This window comes from Dama dama, chromosome 20 (genome assembly GCF_033118175.1).
Source record: "Dama dama isolate Ldn47 chromosome 20, ASM3311817v1, whole genome shotgun sequence".
In the NCBI taxonomy this organism is placed as follows: Eukaryota; Metazoa; Chordata; class Mammalia; order Artiodactyla; family Cervidae; genus Dama; species Dama dama.
The window spans coordinates 56102157-56120725 of NC_083700.1; the positions used below are offsets into that span (position 1 = coordinate 56102157).

General features: G+C 36.6%; 2 protein-coding genes across 2 annotated transcripts in view; both read right to left on the bottom strand.

Moving 5' to 3' along the window:
* Window positions 1-2906: 2906 nt before the first annotated feature.
* The window catches only part of SH3GLB1 (SH3 domain containing GRB2 like, endophilin B1), a 43021-nt gene continuing 27358 nt past the window's right edge, over window positions 2907-18569 (bottom strand). The window contains exons 6-9 of the mRNA XM_061121474.1: window positions 14852-14941; window positions 14375-14475; window positions 3783-4011; window positions 2907-3364 (exon numbers count right to left, since the gene is read on the bottom strand). Coding sequence (XP_060977457.1) covers window positions 3257-3364; window positions 3783-4011; window positions 14375-14475; window positions 14852-14941 — 528 coding nt within the window. The 3' untranslated portion in view covers window positions 2907-3256. The remainder of the gene's footprint in view (window positions 3365-3782; window positions 4012-14374; window positions 14476-14851; window positions 14942-18569) is intronic.
* Window positions 4020-14368, bottom strand: LOC133041097 (large ribosomal subunit protein eL42-like). Its single transcript, XM_061121475.1, has one exon. It carries the CDS (start codon window positions 12210-12212, stop codon window positions 11892-11894), a length of 321 nt encoding a protein of 106 aa, XP_060977458.1. The 5' UTR covers window positions 12213-14368; the 3' UTR covers window positions 4020-11891.

Consider the following 18569-nt stretch of genomic DNA (forward strand, 5'->3'; position numbering starts at 1 on the left):
ATTAAGGCTTCTCACTCAGACCTGAAGTGCTACATAATACGGAAACATATTTCAAACTTTCAGGTGTTTGGGAGCTAGGGAAGATATTTTTAAGGAATCATTTAAAAAAAGCATGGAGGCAAGCTGGACCTTCCTGGGTAAACAAAGCTGCTGCTTTTAGACCTGTGCTCCTTCATCTTCTACATGTCCTCCCAAGACCAGCTCCTCCATTTACATCCTGCTCCTTTGTTCTGATGGAGAACAGCAGACTATGAGGATGAACTCCAACCCACTAATGACCCTGGCCTCAGGCTTCCTATTTCTCACATTATTCAGAGTGAGGCACATTCCCATTTCTGAGACCTAGTCTCCTGCAATATGAATTCTTCTGATCAGCACCACAAAAACAATTTAATGCAATGACCTTTTAGGTTAATTACCTTCAGGACAAATAAAAGAGATAATCAGTTACTTCTGTTTGTAAAAAGAGCCTACAATTATTTCCAAGTTTACTATTTCATTCATATATGCATCCTTCACATTACTGTATCTTTAGATTAAGCTCAGGGCCACAGAGATTATTTAAGTAATTCTAAATTGCACCATGAATTAATAGGCTTCCCAAGGTTTTGTTCCATGCCTAAGAACCTACAGACCTTTACCTGAGTAAAAATTAAACCTATGACCTTATAAAATAAGCCCAAACCAAAATTAAATCCAAAAGACTCCAAAGAACCAAACAAAACTCCACTAAATTAAAAAACAATAAACATAAAAACAAATTTACATATTGTGCTGGATTTGTGGTGGACAAAGGCACAAAAAAAAACCTTTGAACTCTTAACATTATTGAAGGCTACTGTACATTATTGGGTTACAATAAGCAACATTCATTTGATGGAAAGCAGAAGGTTCTGATAAAAATGTACACTGACTGTGGCGAGGTTAAACCTAGATCTTGATCTGATTTAAAGAGGATGCAAGATAGAATCAATAAGGAATAGAACAGAGCATGGACAAAGAAGATGAATCTCTGATTCACAGTTGTAAACAAGGCCAACAGTCAGGAAGCTACAGAAGCTAACAAGGGGAAAAATTTTTACAGCACATTTCTACAGTGTGCCAAGCTTTCCCCCCCAAGTTATCTAACATATAAGATAGTTATAAAATCTACAGGTATAGGTTTTATAGATATTTTATTACTATTTTTAAAACTTTTTTTTTTTTTTTTCTATAAAATCCTCACAATAACCTTAAGGTGGCATAATTATTATCCCCATTTTACTACCAAGGAAATGGCAGTTTACATGACATCTGAGCTGAAGCTCAAAGAGCACAGTATGTGAAGAAGACTGGATGTGAACCCAGGACAATTTCACTCCACTACTCATATTCTTTCCCTTTTACTACTCTACTTCCCATAAGCCTAATTTACAGTTGCTATTAAAGCTGACCTGATCTTTTTGTATGATCTTCTAAAAGCCTAAATCTGGGTTTACATAATAGATGGTGCTCTGGGTTGGCCGTCGAGCTTCCTTTCTGGGGGGGAAAAGCTTCACCCAAGTGGTTTTATGGCTAACTGACCAGTGTGAGCAGCTCTGGGGATTAACAGTACGGAAATTCACAGGGTGAATCAAATCATCTTTCACAACTATAAAACTGCAGAGAAATTTGTCTCAGAATAGAAACGTAACAACTACTGTTAAAATTTGAACTGTAAACTGAATTATCAACATGTTCACCAAGCTCTCATTAAGAACTCTTAAACACCATTTTAAAACATCTTTTGTGCTTAATATTCATTTTTCAAAGTACCAAAACATGTAATTTTGACACATTACCATTTCCTAAAGAAAATAACTACACCTTTATACTTCACGTGTAAGCCAGATTGAACCACTCTGAGCTGACACAATGTTCTACGTTCTCTCAGCTCCAGGCCTGGCTTAACTTTTTCCTCTGTCTGGAACACTTCCTCTCCAAACCATCTCCCACTACCCAAATTTGAACGAGGTGACTCCCAAAGCTCCAAAGTATCACATTTTCCTTCTATCATGACATTGACTCTGTTATATGACCATTGCTTACTTATTTTTCTGTATCCTCTACCAGTCTTTAAGATCTGTAAGGGGAAGAACTTAGTGCATCTTGGTCAGGATCGTATTCCAAGCTGATCAGCATAGTGCCTAGCACCCAACAAATGTTTGATGAATGAATGAAAATGAGAGCAGAAGTCCTGACATGGTAACAATCTGCTGATTCCTAGCAATAGCCCACACAGCAATTTTCTGATTCCAAGTATATTACTAATTGTTTCATTAGTGTGTGAACTAGAGAGCCTGATCAGGATAACCTAAGTTCATTAGTAAATTTTTAAAATTTTATTTGTAGGCTTAAAGTAACCAAAAGTACACTGTTTGCATACAATTTACTCTATAACAAACACAGCTGTGCAAATCCATATTTTTATAAGGATTTCTTGTTGAATAAGAACAAATTCTCTTTACTGTACTATAACATCTTAACACATCCAATTCTGATTATGGATTAAATGGTGCCAACTGAACAATCTTAGAAACATTGGTTCAGTGAACTGAGTTTGTCCCAGATGATTTAGAATCTTAACTGCAAATGTATTAGAGAAATATGGTAATACTTCTTGAGGACTAGTTATTCTTAGAAGAAATCATTCAGTAGTGTTTAATAAAAAGCCCTCAAAATAGCTCACTGAAATAGAATACTGTCATCATTCAATGACTGCTGGAAAGTAAGGTAAACATGGTGTAACTAAATTTTGTTTATGAAAACATTCAGAAACATTTTTCACAAAAGAGGTTTATATCCTAGAGCTCTTTTTAAACCAAGTTAAAAACAAATTTTAACTTTATTCTTTGGTTATTAATTATACCTAATAAATGAGTCACTGATACCAATTCACAATAAATTTATTTTACATAAAAGAAAAAGCTTGCCATTAATGAAAAATCCAGTAGAAAACAGTTCTTCTGCTTTAACTTGGGGCTCAAAAGTAGAAGCTACGTATTAGTGAAACCTCAGTAGAAAGAGAATTTTGTAACAAAACATTCTTGGCATGAAAGCTCTAACATAACTTTTGTAATGAAATATTCACCATGCGATTTTATTGGCAGAAAGGCCAGTTTCTGATGGCTGGTATTTTCTTTTCAGTTTTTTAAGACATTAACATGAAAGATACTTAAACCTGCTTTATTAAGAGTTAACTGTATATAAATATGGTATCTTTCAATAGTCCACCTATTTAATTGAGCAGTTCTAAGTAGGTAATTGGCACCCTGCCCTTCTGGTTTCCCCTTTCACCCATTAGCCAGTCTGAATCCATTCCAACGACACTGAAAACAGTGATTACCTACAAAATAAAACATTTCCAGTTATTAACTATATTAATAAATAAATACACAGAAAACTAATCAGATTTAATTTGTTTAAGTTGTAAATTATTCACTATAAACATTTAAATATTATCATAAACAAACACATCACATTATAAACATTATCATCAATGTGAAAGATAAAGGGTTTTATTAGAGGCAGTTTTAGAAATCTAATTATTTAGCAGTTAAAAGCTTTAAATATTTCTGTGATGTTCTATTTTGTTAAAAAATAGTATTTAAAAATTTATAAAATGTTAATATAATCATCTGCAATCTATAAAAACATTCATAATAAACTATTTCTAAATAAGTAATGATGAATTTGCATTTAGTTATACTGGAAGGTTAAGTCAAACTATGACACAGTTTTCTTTTTATATCCATATTACTCACCTCATCTGCCAGAAGTGATAATTCAGTACTGTTTGCAGCATCATAATCATAGAGAACCCTGGCCTTCCGGCTGCCACTGCACTCCTTCAGGTCAGTGAGGTTGGAAGGAGAGGTGATTACTAGGCTACTTGTTGAAGTCAAGGCAGAGGAACCAATCACATTTGATGAAGCAGATGGTATAGGTGCCACAGAAGTCTGGTTGTTGTTAGAATGATAATTGGACGGAAAACTGTTGAAAAGAAAATCTCCAATTATGTATACAGGGCCAAAGTTTCTGCATATCACCACTTGGTGGCAGTATTTACCTTCTACCAACCTCCACAGGCTAAAGATTTAAAAGATGTTAATATTTTAATGATGAAGGGTGCTATTTAGATTACCCCTCTTGGGTCAATTACATTAGAGAAAAGGCAGGTTATTTTTAAATATAAAATCCTTGAAAGTCTGTTTCAAAGTCATCTTTACAAGTATAAACTTTAAAAGGTTTTAAAAAAAATATCTATTTTTCTCCAGAAAAATGATTCATAATACTTCAATTTTCTACTGTATGTTTTATTAACCTTTTCCTTCCTTTATGAATTTTTAAATTCAAAAACCAATGAAAACCTTACCTAAATGTCAGATACTACCACAGATTAAAGTTTTCAAGCTAATTCTTTGAGAAATATTTGACCAACAACTCTTTTCATAAAATAGATTTTCACATTTTCCTGTTTATTCAAATATTTACTGAGTATCTCCTTGTCCAGCATCACTAGAACAAGCTGAGATATAAAGATGAAACAATACCATTCTTTTATGGATTGTAGACAGGTGAAGGGATAGACATTCAAATAATATGTTATGACTGATAACATAATGAATACTCAACAGAAGAATAGGGCGGATATCACAAATTCTTGTTTAAGGGGAAAAATAAAAGTTTTATTAGAAATTAGTGAAATCTTTTTATCAATGTGCTTACAAATACTTTAAAGATAATTCTAATTTTCAGTTTATTTTACGCTTACTGTTTCTCCATAATACTAAATAGAAAAAAACGTAACATGACTGGCCAATAATCATTCTAATCCAACCACTTCTAAGGTTGAAAACAATCCTATTAAAATTCATTGTTTTTGTTCAGTTGCTAAGTTGTGTCCGACTCTTTGGGACCCCCATGAACTGCATGCAGCATGCGCTTCCCTGTCCTTCACTATCTCCCTGAAAGTGAGAGTGAAGTCGCTCAGTTGTGTCCAACTCTTTGCAACCCCATGGACTGTAGCCTACCAGACTCCTTGTTCCATGAGATTTTCCAGGCAAGAATACTAGAGTGGGTTGCCATTTCCTTCTCTTTAGGATTAGTCTGGTTTGATCTCCTTGCTGTCCAAGGGACTCTAAAGCGTCTTTTCCAACACCACAGTTCAAAAGCATCAACTCTTCAGTGCTCAGCCTTCTTTATGGTCCAGCTCTCACATCCATACATGACTATTAGAAACAGCATAGCTTTGCCTATAAGGACCACTGTCAGCAAAGTGATGTCTCTGCTTTTTAATACACTGTCTAGGTTTGTTATAGCTTTTCTTCCAAGGAGAAGCATCTTTTAATTTCGTGGCTGCAATCACCATCCACATTGATTCTGGAGCCCAAGAATATGAAATCTGACACAGTTTCTACTTTTTCCTCATCTATTTGCCATGAAGTGATAAGATCAGGTGCCATGATCTTCACTTTTTGAAAGTTGAGTTGTAAGCCAGCTTTTTCACTCTCCTCTTTTACTTTAATCAAGAGGCTCTTTAGTTTCTCTTTACTTTCTGCCATTAAAGTGGTATCACTAGTTAAAATATAAAATGCTTCATCGGTAAAGGTAGGTGAAATTAATCTCTTCATAAAATAGAGTTTCCTTCTTTATGACTCCTGTGCCATCTAGAAATCAGTCAGCAAAATCCTTTCTCCTTAACCTCTTCTCTAAACCTTCCTTTTACCTCCTGATGCTGTGCTTATCTCCCACACTCCATGTATCATTGAGCCTAGAGGTGGAAGCTATAGGAGTTGTATGCTCATTTCCATTCCTATATTCTTCTCCGTCACCAAGATTACTCCTACCAAATTTTTGAATTTCATGTTATTCAACTATCAACTATCTCTTGTTGCAATCATCTACAGTTGTCTTATTTTTTTTTCATCTTTATCTCTAAATTTTTGTTTCTGCCAGTGTATCTTAATTCTTGGTGATTCTAAGAATTATTTGAACAATTCTTAGATTGTTCAAATAATTGTTAATCTAATTATTTGAACACTTTGGCCTATCAGATCCATGGGCTCTTCTCTTCTAGTGATTCTGTGCCTGACCCCAATTCAGCCATCCATTACCAATGCCTCATCTAGACTTTATTAATTCCAAAAACTATAACCCTTATAATAATCGTATTTTCCAACATTCCATTCTCTGACCATCATCTTTTTCCCTAGTACTCTCATTTCAACAAGCCTATCTCAGATTCCAAGCTGGAATCAAGATTGCTGGGAGAAGTATCAATAACCTCAGATATTTAAATGACACCACCCTTATGGCAGAAAGTAAAGAAGAACTAAAGAGCCTCTTGATGAAAGTGAAAGTGGAGAGTGAAAAAGTTGGCTTAAATCTCAACATTCAGAAAACTAAGATCATGGCATCTGGTCCCATCACTTCATGGCAAATAGATGGGGAAACAGTGGAAACAAACAGTGGCTGACTTTATTTTTGGGGGCTCCAAAATCACTGCAGATGGTGACTGCAGCCATGAAATTAAAAGATGCTTACTCCTTGGAAGGAAAGTTATGACCAACCTAGATAGCATATTAAAAAGCAGAGACATTACTTTGTCAACAAAGGTCCGTCTAGTCAAGGCTATGGTTTTTCTAGTAGTCACGTATGGATGTGAGAGTTGGACTATAAAGAGAGCTGAGGGCCAAAGAATTGATGCTTTTGAACTGTGGTGTTGGAGAAGATTCTTGAGAGTCCCTTGGACTGCAAGGAGATCCAACCAGTCCATCCTAGAGGAGATCAGTCCTGGGTGTTCACTGGAAGGACTGATGTTGAAACTGAAACTCCAATACTTTCGCCACCTGATGCGATGAGCTGACTCATCTGAAAAGACACTGATGCTGGGAAAGATTGAAGGCAGGAGGAGAAGGGAATGACAGAGGATGAAATGGTTGGATGGCATCACTGACTTGATGGACATGAGTTTGGTAAACTCCTGGAGTTGGTGATGGATAGGGAGGCCTGGTGTGCTGCAGTCCATGGGGTTGCAAAGAGTCGGACACGACTGAGTGACTGAACTGAACTGATCTCGGATCTATAGTCCTACCATAGACCTACCATCTATTATCCTACCAGCATGCCATTTGTGTGAAGGTAAATTATCAGAATCACCCCCCTTGCATATACCTTCAAATCCTATGTCCTTTACTTCATACTACTCATTTGGTAAAGATCTCCCTAATTATCTATTCAGTATCCATGTATCTATGACATGAAAAAATACAAAATCATAGTCTAGTCTCACACTCAGCGAGTTCAGTAGGAACAAGTGGGTCCACAATGCTGCCTGGCAACTACACTACATTTCTCTAAAATCTATCCACTTAACATTCTCCTGATGATTTTTCATGCCCCTTTATCCATCTGTAAAATTTCAGCAATTCTCGCTTAACCTTTATAATCAGCTGGTGAATTGCTTCCTTTTTATCTTAAGAGGAGAAAAAAACAATCAGGAAACTTCCACGCTTTTGGTCATCTTTCCTCGTACTACAGATGAGCTATATCTATGCCCCTAAGATTATTTTAAGGTAAATTTTTCTACCTGGGTATAATATGGCCTCTCAAGGATATCACACTACCAATTCTTCCCTTTCTTTTCAATATAGTATTTTCTCCATTTAGTGTATCATTCTTATCAGATTATAATCATGCTTTTATTTCTCCTATCTTAAAAAAACAAGACAAAAATGGGCTAGACGCTACTTCCTCCTCTGGCTAGTGCTTCACTTCTCTATTCCTCTTTACAGTAAAACTACTTGAAAGACTTATCTAAACTTACTGTCAACAGTTTCTCTCCTTCCGCTGGCAAACAAGCTTTTGCCCACACTGTTCCATTAAAGCTACTCATCAAGGTCAGCAATGACTTCAATATTTTAAATACAAAGGTCTACTAACAGCCCTCTTTTCACTTGAACTATCTACAGGTCACAGTGAAACACTCCTCATGCCTTTTACAGCTTAATCCAAGGCCACACATGTGGTTTCTGCACATGCACTTCTGTCCATGGAGATTCTCCAGGCAAGAATACTGGAGTGGATTGCCATGCCCTCCTCCAGAGGATCTTCCCAACCCAGGGATTGAACCCAGATCTCCCACATTGCAGGCAGATTCTTTACTATCTGAGCCACCAGGGAAGCCCATGAGTAATGAAGTAAGTAACCTATCCCTTCTATAGGGGATCTTTCTGACCCAGGAATCAAACTGGGGTCACCTGCATTGCAGGTGTATTCTTCACCAGCACGCTACCAAGGAAGCCCCTCTCTCTATGTACTCCCTTGGTAAGTTCATCTAGTCTCACAGATTTAAATATCCTTGATATACTGACAAATGTCTAATTTATCTAATTCACTCCCCACCAATATCCAGACTTGCATATCCTGAAACTGATTATCTCCACTTGAGTGTTTCATTTCTCAAACTTAACACGTCTAAAATTGGGCTCCTGATATACCTGATGTGCCTTCCCCACACCCAACCTGCTCCTCCTGGGGTATTCCCCACTTTAATGAACCAAAACTCTAATTCTTTCAGGTGCTCAGGCCAACACCGGCAGTAATTCTTGACACCTCTAGGTCTCATATATAGAACACTTATCAGCAAACCCTTGCTGTTTTTACCTTTAAAAACACACCCAGGGTTTGAGCACTTCTACCATATCTATCTCAATCCCCCCATCCAAGCTTCCATCATCTCCTGATTGGATTATTGACCAAGTTACTGCAATAGGCTCCCAATAGGCCTGTCAGCTCCCACTCTTACCCTCTAACATCCTCAACAGGGCAGCAAGAATGATCTTGTTAAAAGCTAAAATCAAATCATGTCCCTCTTCAGCTCAAAATCCTCCAGACTTTATCTCCAAGTAAAGGTCAAAGTCCACAGAGTGTTTTCCAAAGCCTATATATCCTAGCTCCCTGTTTCCTTGATTAATCTTCAGCTAAGCTCTCTCTTTTGTTATCTGAACATACAACCATGTTCCTGCTTCTGAGTTTTTGTACCTCCTCTCCTGGAGCATCTCTAATAATAATAAAGCTCGTGTGCTTTATTTTCTCACATCTTTCAAATCTGTCTTCCCTGACTATGTAAATCTCTACTTTCCTGCTCTATTTTTCTCCAGTGCATTTATCACCATCTAATATACTATGTAATTGATAAAACATATTGATTTTCTACTCCCCTCTACCCCTAAATAGAATGTAGGTTCCATGAAGGCAGGAGTATGATCTATTTTGTTTATACGCTATCCTTGATGTCTAGAATACTGCTTTTAAAAATTAAAAGCAAATGTTTCTCTGATGGGTAAAAGAGTTCTAATGATAAAAAGAACTAATTTCTAATTCAAGTTTCACTCTGAAGTTAAGAATACATTTCCGAGCATCCCTTCCTCAGTGAATGCAGCCTGTATATACATTTCTGGAGGGGGAAAAAAAAAAAAAGATAAGCTCTCTCAACACAGATGTGTTTGTATATCCAGACAGGATTTTTTAAATGTTTAACCATGGAATTTTACTTTTAAACTTACCAGTATAATTAACTTTTGCTTAGCCACTGAGTTCTACTGATGTTAATTTTGGGGAATTAATGTAAAAAGAAAAACAACAAAACACCAAACAGAAAAACCCCGAAAGACCATCTTCCCCTGCTAAGAACTTTTACTGCTAAATTAAAACAAAACTCTAAACCTCCTGCCACTGTAGCACAATATGTAAACTTTCCCACTATTAAAAATAAAATATATCTACTAATCTTATAACCAGTTCTGATTTCTCATCTGTATGTGGATAATAATAGTACCTACCTCAGAGCATCAATGACTAGATTTTGTCTGAATGGCTGAGTTCCAAGCATTTGAATGGCTTTAAGGAGAATGCAAGGATGAACGATTTTAACAGCAACCCCTATGCTGCACTGCTAGAACATCACGACAATATGAACAGGAAGTACTAGGCTCCTTGGCCTTAAAATTGGTTTTGTGGAAGTGACTAATTTTGTTCTATGCCTAGTTTTGAAGGATTACTATGCAGAAAGGAAAACCAAAGTGATGAGGGTTTTTAATTTTTTCTCCTTATTCCTTGAAATAAATTCTCTTGGTATTCCTCTTTCAAATGTTACATATGACTCCCCTGCTTTCATGGTTCCTCATTATATAAATCTCAAACTCCTCATTACTTAAAGGGCATTCATGAAATGACACTGCTTCATTATTCTAGCCTCATCTCAGTTCAGTTCAGTTTAGTTGCTCAGTCGTGTCCAACTGTGACCCCATGGACTGCAGCGTGCCAGGCTTCCCTGTCCATTACCAACTCCAGGAGTTTACTCAAGCTCATGTCCATTAAGTTGGTGATGCCATCCAACCATCTCATTCACTGTCGTCCCCTTCCCCTCCTGCCTTCAATTTTTCTCAGCATCAGGGTCTTTTCAAATGAGTCAGTTCTTCGTATCAGGTGGCCAAAGTATGGGAGTTTCAGCTTCAGCGTCAGTCCTTCTAATGAATATTCAGGGCTGATTTCCTTTAGGATGGACTGATTGGATCTCCTTGCAGTCCAAGGGACTCTCAAGAGACTTCTCCAATACCACAGTTCAAAAGCATCAATTCTTAGCTGTTCAGCTTTCTTTATAGTCCAACTCTCACATCCATACATGACTACTGGAAAAACCATTGCTTTGACTAGACAGACTTTTGTTGGCAAAGTAATGTCTCTGCTTTTTAATATGCTGTCTAGGTTGGTTATAGCTTTTCTTCCAAGGAGGAAGTGTCTTTTAATTTCATGGCTCAGTCACCAGTATCATCTTTTAGGATTTGAAATAGCTCAACTGGAATTCCATCACCTCCAATAGCTTAGTTTGTAGTGATGCTTCCTAAAGCCCACTTGACTTCACATTCCAGGATGCCTGGCTCTAGGTGAGTGATCACACCATCATGGTTATCTGGGTCATTAAGATCTTTTTTCTGTAGCTCTTCTGTGTATTCTTGCCACCTCTTCTTAATATCTTCTGCTTCTGTTAGATCCATACCATTTCTGTCCTTTATCGAGACCACCTTTGCATGAAATGTTCCCTTGGTATCTCTAATTTTCTTGAAGAGATCTCTAGTCTTTCCAATTCTATTGTTTTCCTCTATTTCTTTGCACTGATTACGGAAGAAGGCTTTCTTGTCTCTCCTTGCTTTTCTCTGGAACTCTGCATTCAAATGGGTATATCTTTCCTTTTCTTCTTTGCTTTTTGCTTCTCTTCTTTTCACAGCTATTTGTAAGGCCTCTTCAGGCAGCCATTTGGCTTTTTTACATTTTTTTCTTGGGGATGGTCTTGATCCCTGTCTCCTGTACAATGTCACGAACCTCCATCCATAGTTCATCAGGCTGTCTATCAGATCTAATCCCTTGAGTGTATTTCTCACTTCCACTGTATAATCATAAGGGATTTGATTTAGGTCATACCTGAATGATCTAGTGGTTTTCCTACTTTTTTCATTTTAAGTCTGAATTTGGCAATAAGGAGTTCACGATCTGAGCCATAGTCAGCTCCCAGTCTTGTTTTTGCTGACTGTATAGAGCTTCTCCATCTTCGGCGGCAAAGAATATAATCAATCTGATTTCAATATTGACCATCTGGTGTTGTCCGTGTGTAGAGTCATCTTTGTGTTGTTGGAAGAGGGTACTTGCTATGACCAGTGCATTCTCTTGGCAAAAGTCTTGTCAGCCTTTGCCCTGCTTCATTTTGTACACCAAGGCCAAATTTGTCTGTTACTCCTGGAATCTTTTTCTTTTTTTTTTAAGTAAACGATCTCAAACTTTTGTTGTCTTCATAATAAAACAAAATATGAAGCTCAAAATTGGATCACTTGACCCTTTCTCTTCTTATTGCCTCCCAACTCAAAATGTTTGCATCTCTTAATAGCCAGCATTCTATTCGATCTACAGTTGGGCTCAACACATTCAAGCCTCAGTACAATCTTCTTTGTAGTTTTAGCCTTTTTCTGGAAAATCAGCTTAGTCTGCCCACCACAGCCACTCTGCTTCCTGTCATAATGCCGCTTTCCCTGGGCATATAAAGAATCCTTGCCCTTCTTGTACTGTGTCACTTTGTGGGGCTGGTGCTTCCCACACTTCTTACAGAAAGTCCGGCGGGTTTTTGGCACATTCAACATGTTTGCAAGAGTGATACCAGCACAAAAAGCCTCCTGGAATCTCTTAACTTCCTACTTTTGCATTTATTTCAGTCCCCTATAATGAAAAGGACACCTTTTTTGGGTGTTAGTTCTAGAAGGTTTTGTGGTCTTCATAGAACCATCCAACTTTAGCTTCTTCAGCATTACTGGTTGGGGCATAGACTTGGATTACTGTGATACTGAATGGTTTGCCTTGGAAACGAACAGAGATCATTCTGTTATTTTTCAGATTGCATCCAAGTACTGCATTTCGGACTCTTTTGTTGACTATGAGGGCTACGCCATTTCTTCTAAGGATTTTTTTACTTAACAGTAGTGGATATAATGGTCAACTCAGTTCAATCACCCATTCCAGTCCACTTTAGATCACAGATTCTTAAAATGTTGCTGTTCACTCTTGCCAGCTTCTGTCTGACCTTTGTCTAATTTACCTTAATTCATAGACCTAACATTCCAGGTTCCTGTGTGATACTGTTCTTTACAGCATTAGTCTTTACTTTCATCACCAGTCATATCCACAACTGGGTGGTGTTTTTGGTTTGGCTCCTTCTCCTCACTCTTTCTGGAGTTATTTCTCTACTGATCTCCAGGAGCACAGTGGGCACCTACTGACCTGGGGAGTTCATCTTTCATGTCCTATCTTTTTGCCTCTTCACACTGTTCATGGGGTTCTCAAGGCAAGAATACTGAAGTGGTTTGCCATTTCCTTCTCCAGTGGACCATGTTTTGTCAGCCTCATCTACTAACCCTTTTTTTTAAGGCTTCTTGATTTTTTTTATTACTAAAAAAAAAGCTTCATTTTAAAATTTAACTTCCTGATTGTGCTTTCAACACTTTCACAACGATTTTCTGCTCAATAAGAACAGTGTGCTTGATTCTGTCATGGACACATATAACATACACGGAACCACCATAAGCCCAGCTGATAAATTCCTTCATTTTTAGACAACCTGATAAGAACTTTAGGTCACAGCGAATTCCTCGAAGTTGGCCCGGGCATATTCCACATGTAGATTCTGCTGCTTTCCCAACGTTCTTAGTATAAACAATTCTATTACCAGGGATTTGGGACAGCCTGGTTTTGTTAGAGGTGGTACTATAGGACAGCCTACAATGGTTATGTCAAATGCTAGCTCATTCTCAGTGCCTCTCGATACTGCCCCTGGAAGAGTGCCTATCCCATTGTTAACTTGAACACTGTGATCCAACCAGAATGAACTACTGTCAGTTCCCCAAGCCTGCCACACTTTCTTTCCTCTGGCTCTTTCACATACATATTCCCCCTTTGCCTAGGATATTCTTCCCTGCCCTTTTCTTCATCTAGATTATTCCTACTAAAATACTTTTATCTGTGAATCTTTGCTAGACTCACTTGAGTTACAGTTAGATGTCCCTTACAGTAATCTGAACTTCTCTATCTTTCCACTTATCACATGGCCTGTCCACCTATGGCCTATATACTTCTACCTAGACTTCGTTTGTTTTGAGAGCAGAGACGATGTCTGTCCTGAATACCATTTTATTTTCAGTGTCACCTTATAATGTGAGTTCCATAAACATAAGCAATTTCACCTGTTTTGTTTGCTGATATAATCCTAGAGTACAGAACAGTGCTTGGATATGACAGGTGTTCCATAAATGTTTAATAAATGATTGGGCTATGTGCTTTACATATGTGCTATAAAGAATAATACCACACTTAATGATATCAATGGGTGTGAAGTCTTATAGAACACTCTAAAATTTTTTCTTTTTCAATGGTGAACAAGTAATGAAATAGAAATTAGTTTATCTCTAAGGCCAACTAAAAATCAATAATTTTATTTTCCTCAACTACCTCCAAAGGTATACAAGAGAAAAGTGAACTTCAAATGCTTTTAAGCTCTCTTTACATAGCAATAAAAAGGTATTCCTCTTAAATTATCTTCTCATTCCTGTTAACATTCTTCTGTGCCAAAAGAGTTCAAAATGTTTTTATTTCAGAAGTATGATAAACATTTCCCTTAAAAAAAAAAAATCTGATTTTAAGTAAGCTAATAAAAGCCTTTAATTCTATTTTCACCTCTATTATTAGTTTAAATGAAAAAAATCCAAATTTCCTCTCTTATCAGGAGGTTCATGTATGAAAAGGAAATTACCACCTTCCCAGTTGTTTTTGAAGGTCTAACATGTATTGGTAACACTGTGCGTAGTAAGTCATCTGGGCTTCTACAAAGTCATTCAGACAGCGAAGGTGATGGGCCTGTAAAGGAAAGTTACAGTCACTTCTTAGCTCTAAAATCTACTTAAAAGTGGCAAATGCTAAGGGGAGACAGAGTACAACACTGTACTCAGGGTGAATCATCAGTATCTAGCATTTTACTACAATATGTAATAACAAACTGTTTAGCCAAAAAAAATAAAACAAACAAAAAACAAATGGATTTGATGATGGTGAGAAAACTAGGTGATAAGGTATAAAAAATTTTTTAAATATTTCTTCATATATCTTGAAAAATGCTACAATTTATGTATCTTGATAAATGACTGAAAAGGAAGTTCAGTTTCTACTCCAAGAATTTCCCTAAGACTATCAAAGCCTTTTGTTCCAAATCAATTTCTAAGGAATGAACACTCACGTGTGTACTGCTGATTCCCTCCAGCAGAAGTCTGGTAATCTCTGCCTGACGATCAAATTCACTTTGAGTTATTCTTAATTCCTGTTCAGACTTAAATTGTAACACAGTTTTAGAATCTCATTAGAAGGCTTAGTCCATGCTATGCACACTCATTTAGACAGTTAAAAATCCCCCAAACAAACCCCAAAGTCTGGCAATTCCCTGATTCTACTTTGTAGCTAAACTGGTCCCTGGTTTCTAGACCTTATTTCTTCTATATTACTTAATCTAGATAGAACTGATTCCTTACTGGTACTTAACTCAAAAGAATCAATGTCAAAGGTTAACGACATAAACATAAAAGCCTAGGAAAACTATGGGACAGTCAATATATTTTCAAACATTTTCTAGTATAAACTTTGGTAAATTTTAATGTTTTATGAAACCTTAAGATTACCAGTTAACATGTATAAAATATTTCAAAAAATTCTGTTACTACTATAGTTACTTGACTTTGAAGTTAAATATAGGTTTCATTCTCAAATGAAAAAACTTCAGGATGAAGTGAGGATTTTAACTTCTTTTGTTTAGTTATCAAGCATATACTTGATTCTAGGGACACAGTTCTAAGGTTCCTTCAAAGGATTCTTTGTCCTACATAAATGTCTTCTACGGTTGTCTTTCCAAACTTTGCATAAAATATGTTTTAAGCAGAAATATTATCTATAAGATATGCTAGGATTTTTTTTGCAAGTTATGAGTGACCTTTAATCAATAGTGTGCTAGTAACTGGCTCTTTACTGGGTGGGGGGGGGGGGGGGTGGGTGAAGCGGGGGGAGGGAGGGGAGATTCTCTAATGTGCTGAGTTTCAATGGTATATATACTTCCACCACAGCTAATGTCAAGCTACCAAGATGAAGTAAATGACCTCAGAGCTAGAGAGAGATGTATACAACAGCATACCATTACCAGCTTTAACTATCTGATACAGGTTTAGTGCTGGGACAAAACAAGTCACTTAAAAAAATAAAATCTAAAAATAGTAAGTACTGGTAAAAAAATATTCTCACAAATCTTTAGTCAGAGTTGGTTGGTAATGAGAATGAAGAGGAAAAAAATAAATCTTATAGATCACTCAAAATAGCTTATTCCCCATGGGGAATTAGCATTGGTGATAATATCATTATAATATTTTCTACTACCTCTCCAGGATAAATTGCTTACTCCCCCAACCAAATAATTACAGTGTTTCCAAGACTGTAGTAAGTATTAAAACAAGGTGCGAACTCTTTCCCTTTCACACCCTCTCCTTTACCCTCTGTGGTGGCAATACTTAACCCAGTGAAGCAGTCAACAATGAAGCAGCTGCAAAAGAGATAGCAGTTGCTGTAATCATTCTTATCCCATTGCCAAAAGACATGGCAGAGAGGACTAAGACTTGACCACTAGAGGAGACTTATGGAAATAAGCTTGAATTACTCAGTAAGTTGAGTTAAAATTAAATTTACTTGACCAAAACCAGAATACATGGTACTCTAACAGGGCTGAAGTAGTAAGTTTCCAGTATGTAGCAGAAAAATGTCACAGGAGAATAAAAAAGTCAATGTTCTTCCTAAAAGAAGTGTTAAGGAAAACCAATTACTTCAGTGTTACATTTGCACCATATACTTTTCTACTTGGTCGAGAGGTTTTGACAGATAGAACCAAGGCACTTCAGAAATAAATGAGGCTTATTCCACATAGGTTTGACCGTGAAAATACAATCTGACAGCCTTTAGTAGAAATGGCAGGAAAGTCTACTAAATGGTAATGCTTTTGTACAACGTGTAAGTAAGTAAGCTAGGTAGCAGGTTAAAAGTGACTAGGAAGCTTAAGTCTGAAATGGAAATGCTTTAAAGCTACAAACACTGAATAAAAAATATAAAATGATCTTAGGAAGGATGAAGAATCAGTCTCCTATGTTTTAACAAAATTTAATTATTTGTGAATAAAGCACCATATTAAAAAGCCTAGGAAGTCATTCTTCTGTACAATCTAGACTTTATATTTTAGAAAAGGTAAATGACAGGAAGGAAACAAATCATGTTTCTTGAACAAGTTGCAGTGTGTGTTTGGGGTAGCTGCAAACAGTCTAACGTCTCAAACCATCTCTACTTCTGACACATGTAATTGATTATAATAATTAGAGAGGTTGACGTAACTGAAATTAGGTTCAGCACAAATAATTTACTTAGGAAGAAAATAATCCATATTAGAAAGAGACAGAAAAAGGGTTTACAGAAAGACAATGAGTTGAGAGTTTTTATTCTGTCCTCCGGAGGATCTCATTCTCCAACTTAATTTTATAATTAGGATAGAGTTCTAGGGAAAAGATCTTCTACTGCTTAGAATTACTGTTACTGGACTAACTGATCTAAAGCATAGCTTGGGTTAGAGAAGCAAGAAGAGTTCTTTTAGGATGTAAATTGGAAATAGGGCAAGAATGTGTTGGTTTGTTATATCAGGACTGGGTTACTTATTTTAAGCCAGAAATTCTGGTCAAGCTTCTAAGGCTATGAAGATTTGCTATGATTTGCTATGAAATCTTGGTCAGTGTTATCTACTTTTCCTAGGAGCTTAAACCTTAATATATTCCAGGAATATGAAGTTTTAAAATTACACATTTTTAAATTATAAAAATGACAGAAGTGAGAATATTTTTCAAAATCCATTTTGATGTTATTTTAAACTTTTTAAACATATACAAGCATAATAATGTAAATATGTGTTTCATGAGTTTCTTGATATCATATCAACCATTTCCCAAATTTGTAGAGATTGCAAGATCAAATCTGCAAAAATTTTTTGATGTACCTGTATGTTAACCAAAGTGGAAGAGACCCTTTCTTGACCAAACTACTTTCTCTTCCATGTTATTCTGTCCTCTTTTCATGCTAGAGGTTCAGGAAGAGATCAGAGGCCAGGGTGTAACCATAACTAAGCTGATGAATGGGCTCCATGAAAGGGGGTGAGGCCATGGGCGTTAGTCAACAGTTTCACATCGGATTTCCAAGTCATGCTCCATAACCTATCCCTGAGACAAGACTGCATAGTCAGCAGTCCTATAAAGTCAGAAAATAAGTCTAAGTTTATAAAACTATCTAATAGCCAGGGGCCCAATTAACACCTGGGCTCTATCCCCAGGATTGTCCTCATCTCAAGGTCAGATTCTAAACATGAGAAGTAAATGAAAAATGCTTCTGAAGACCTCAAATTGCACTTGAAATAAATCTGCACTAGTCATAATTTTATTTCTTAAATTTGCTTATTTGCTTTCCTAACCAAGAGAAGATTAGAAATGGTAGCAGAAGTAGAGACGGGCAGTAATGGTGATATGGACAGTGTCTAAAAGTGACCGTCTGACAATGAGGGAGGAGACAACATACTTTAAAAACAAAGAATCCAACTGTTGCACAGTACATAAAGCATGTTCATAATAATAAGCCTAACTGTAAGCAAAGTTAAATATACGTTATCCTGTATTTAATTTTTTATAAATATTTTCAACTCGAATGACAGAAAAATTAGCATAGGAGCTAGAGAAAACAAGCTTCAGTTACCTTGAAAATTCGTTTGTGTGACATGATATATTCACTTCTCTGAAGATACATAGTGTTAACTATAATTCACATAATTGTCATAGGAATAAACCAAGTATTTAAGAACTGTCTTCTGGTAAGGCACTGTAAGGATTACGCTT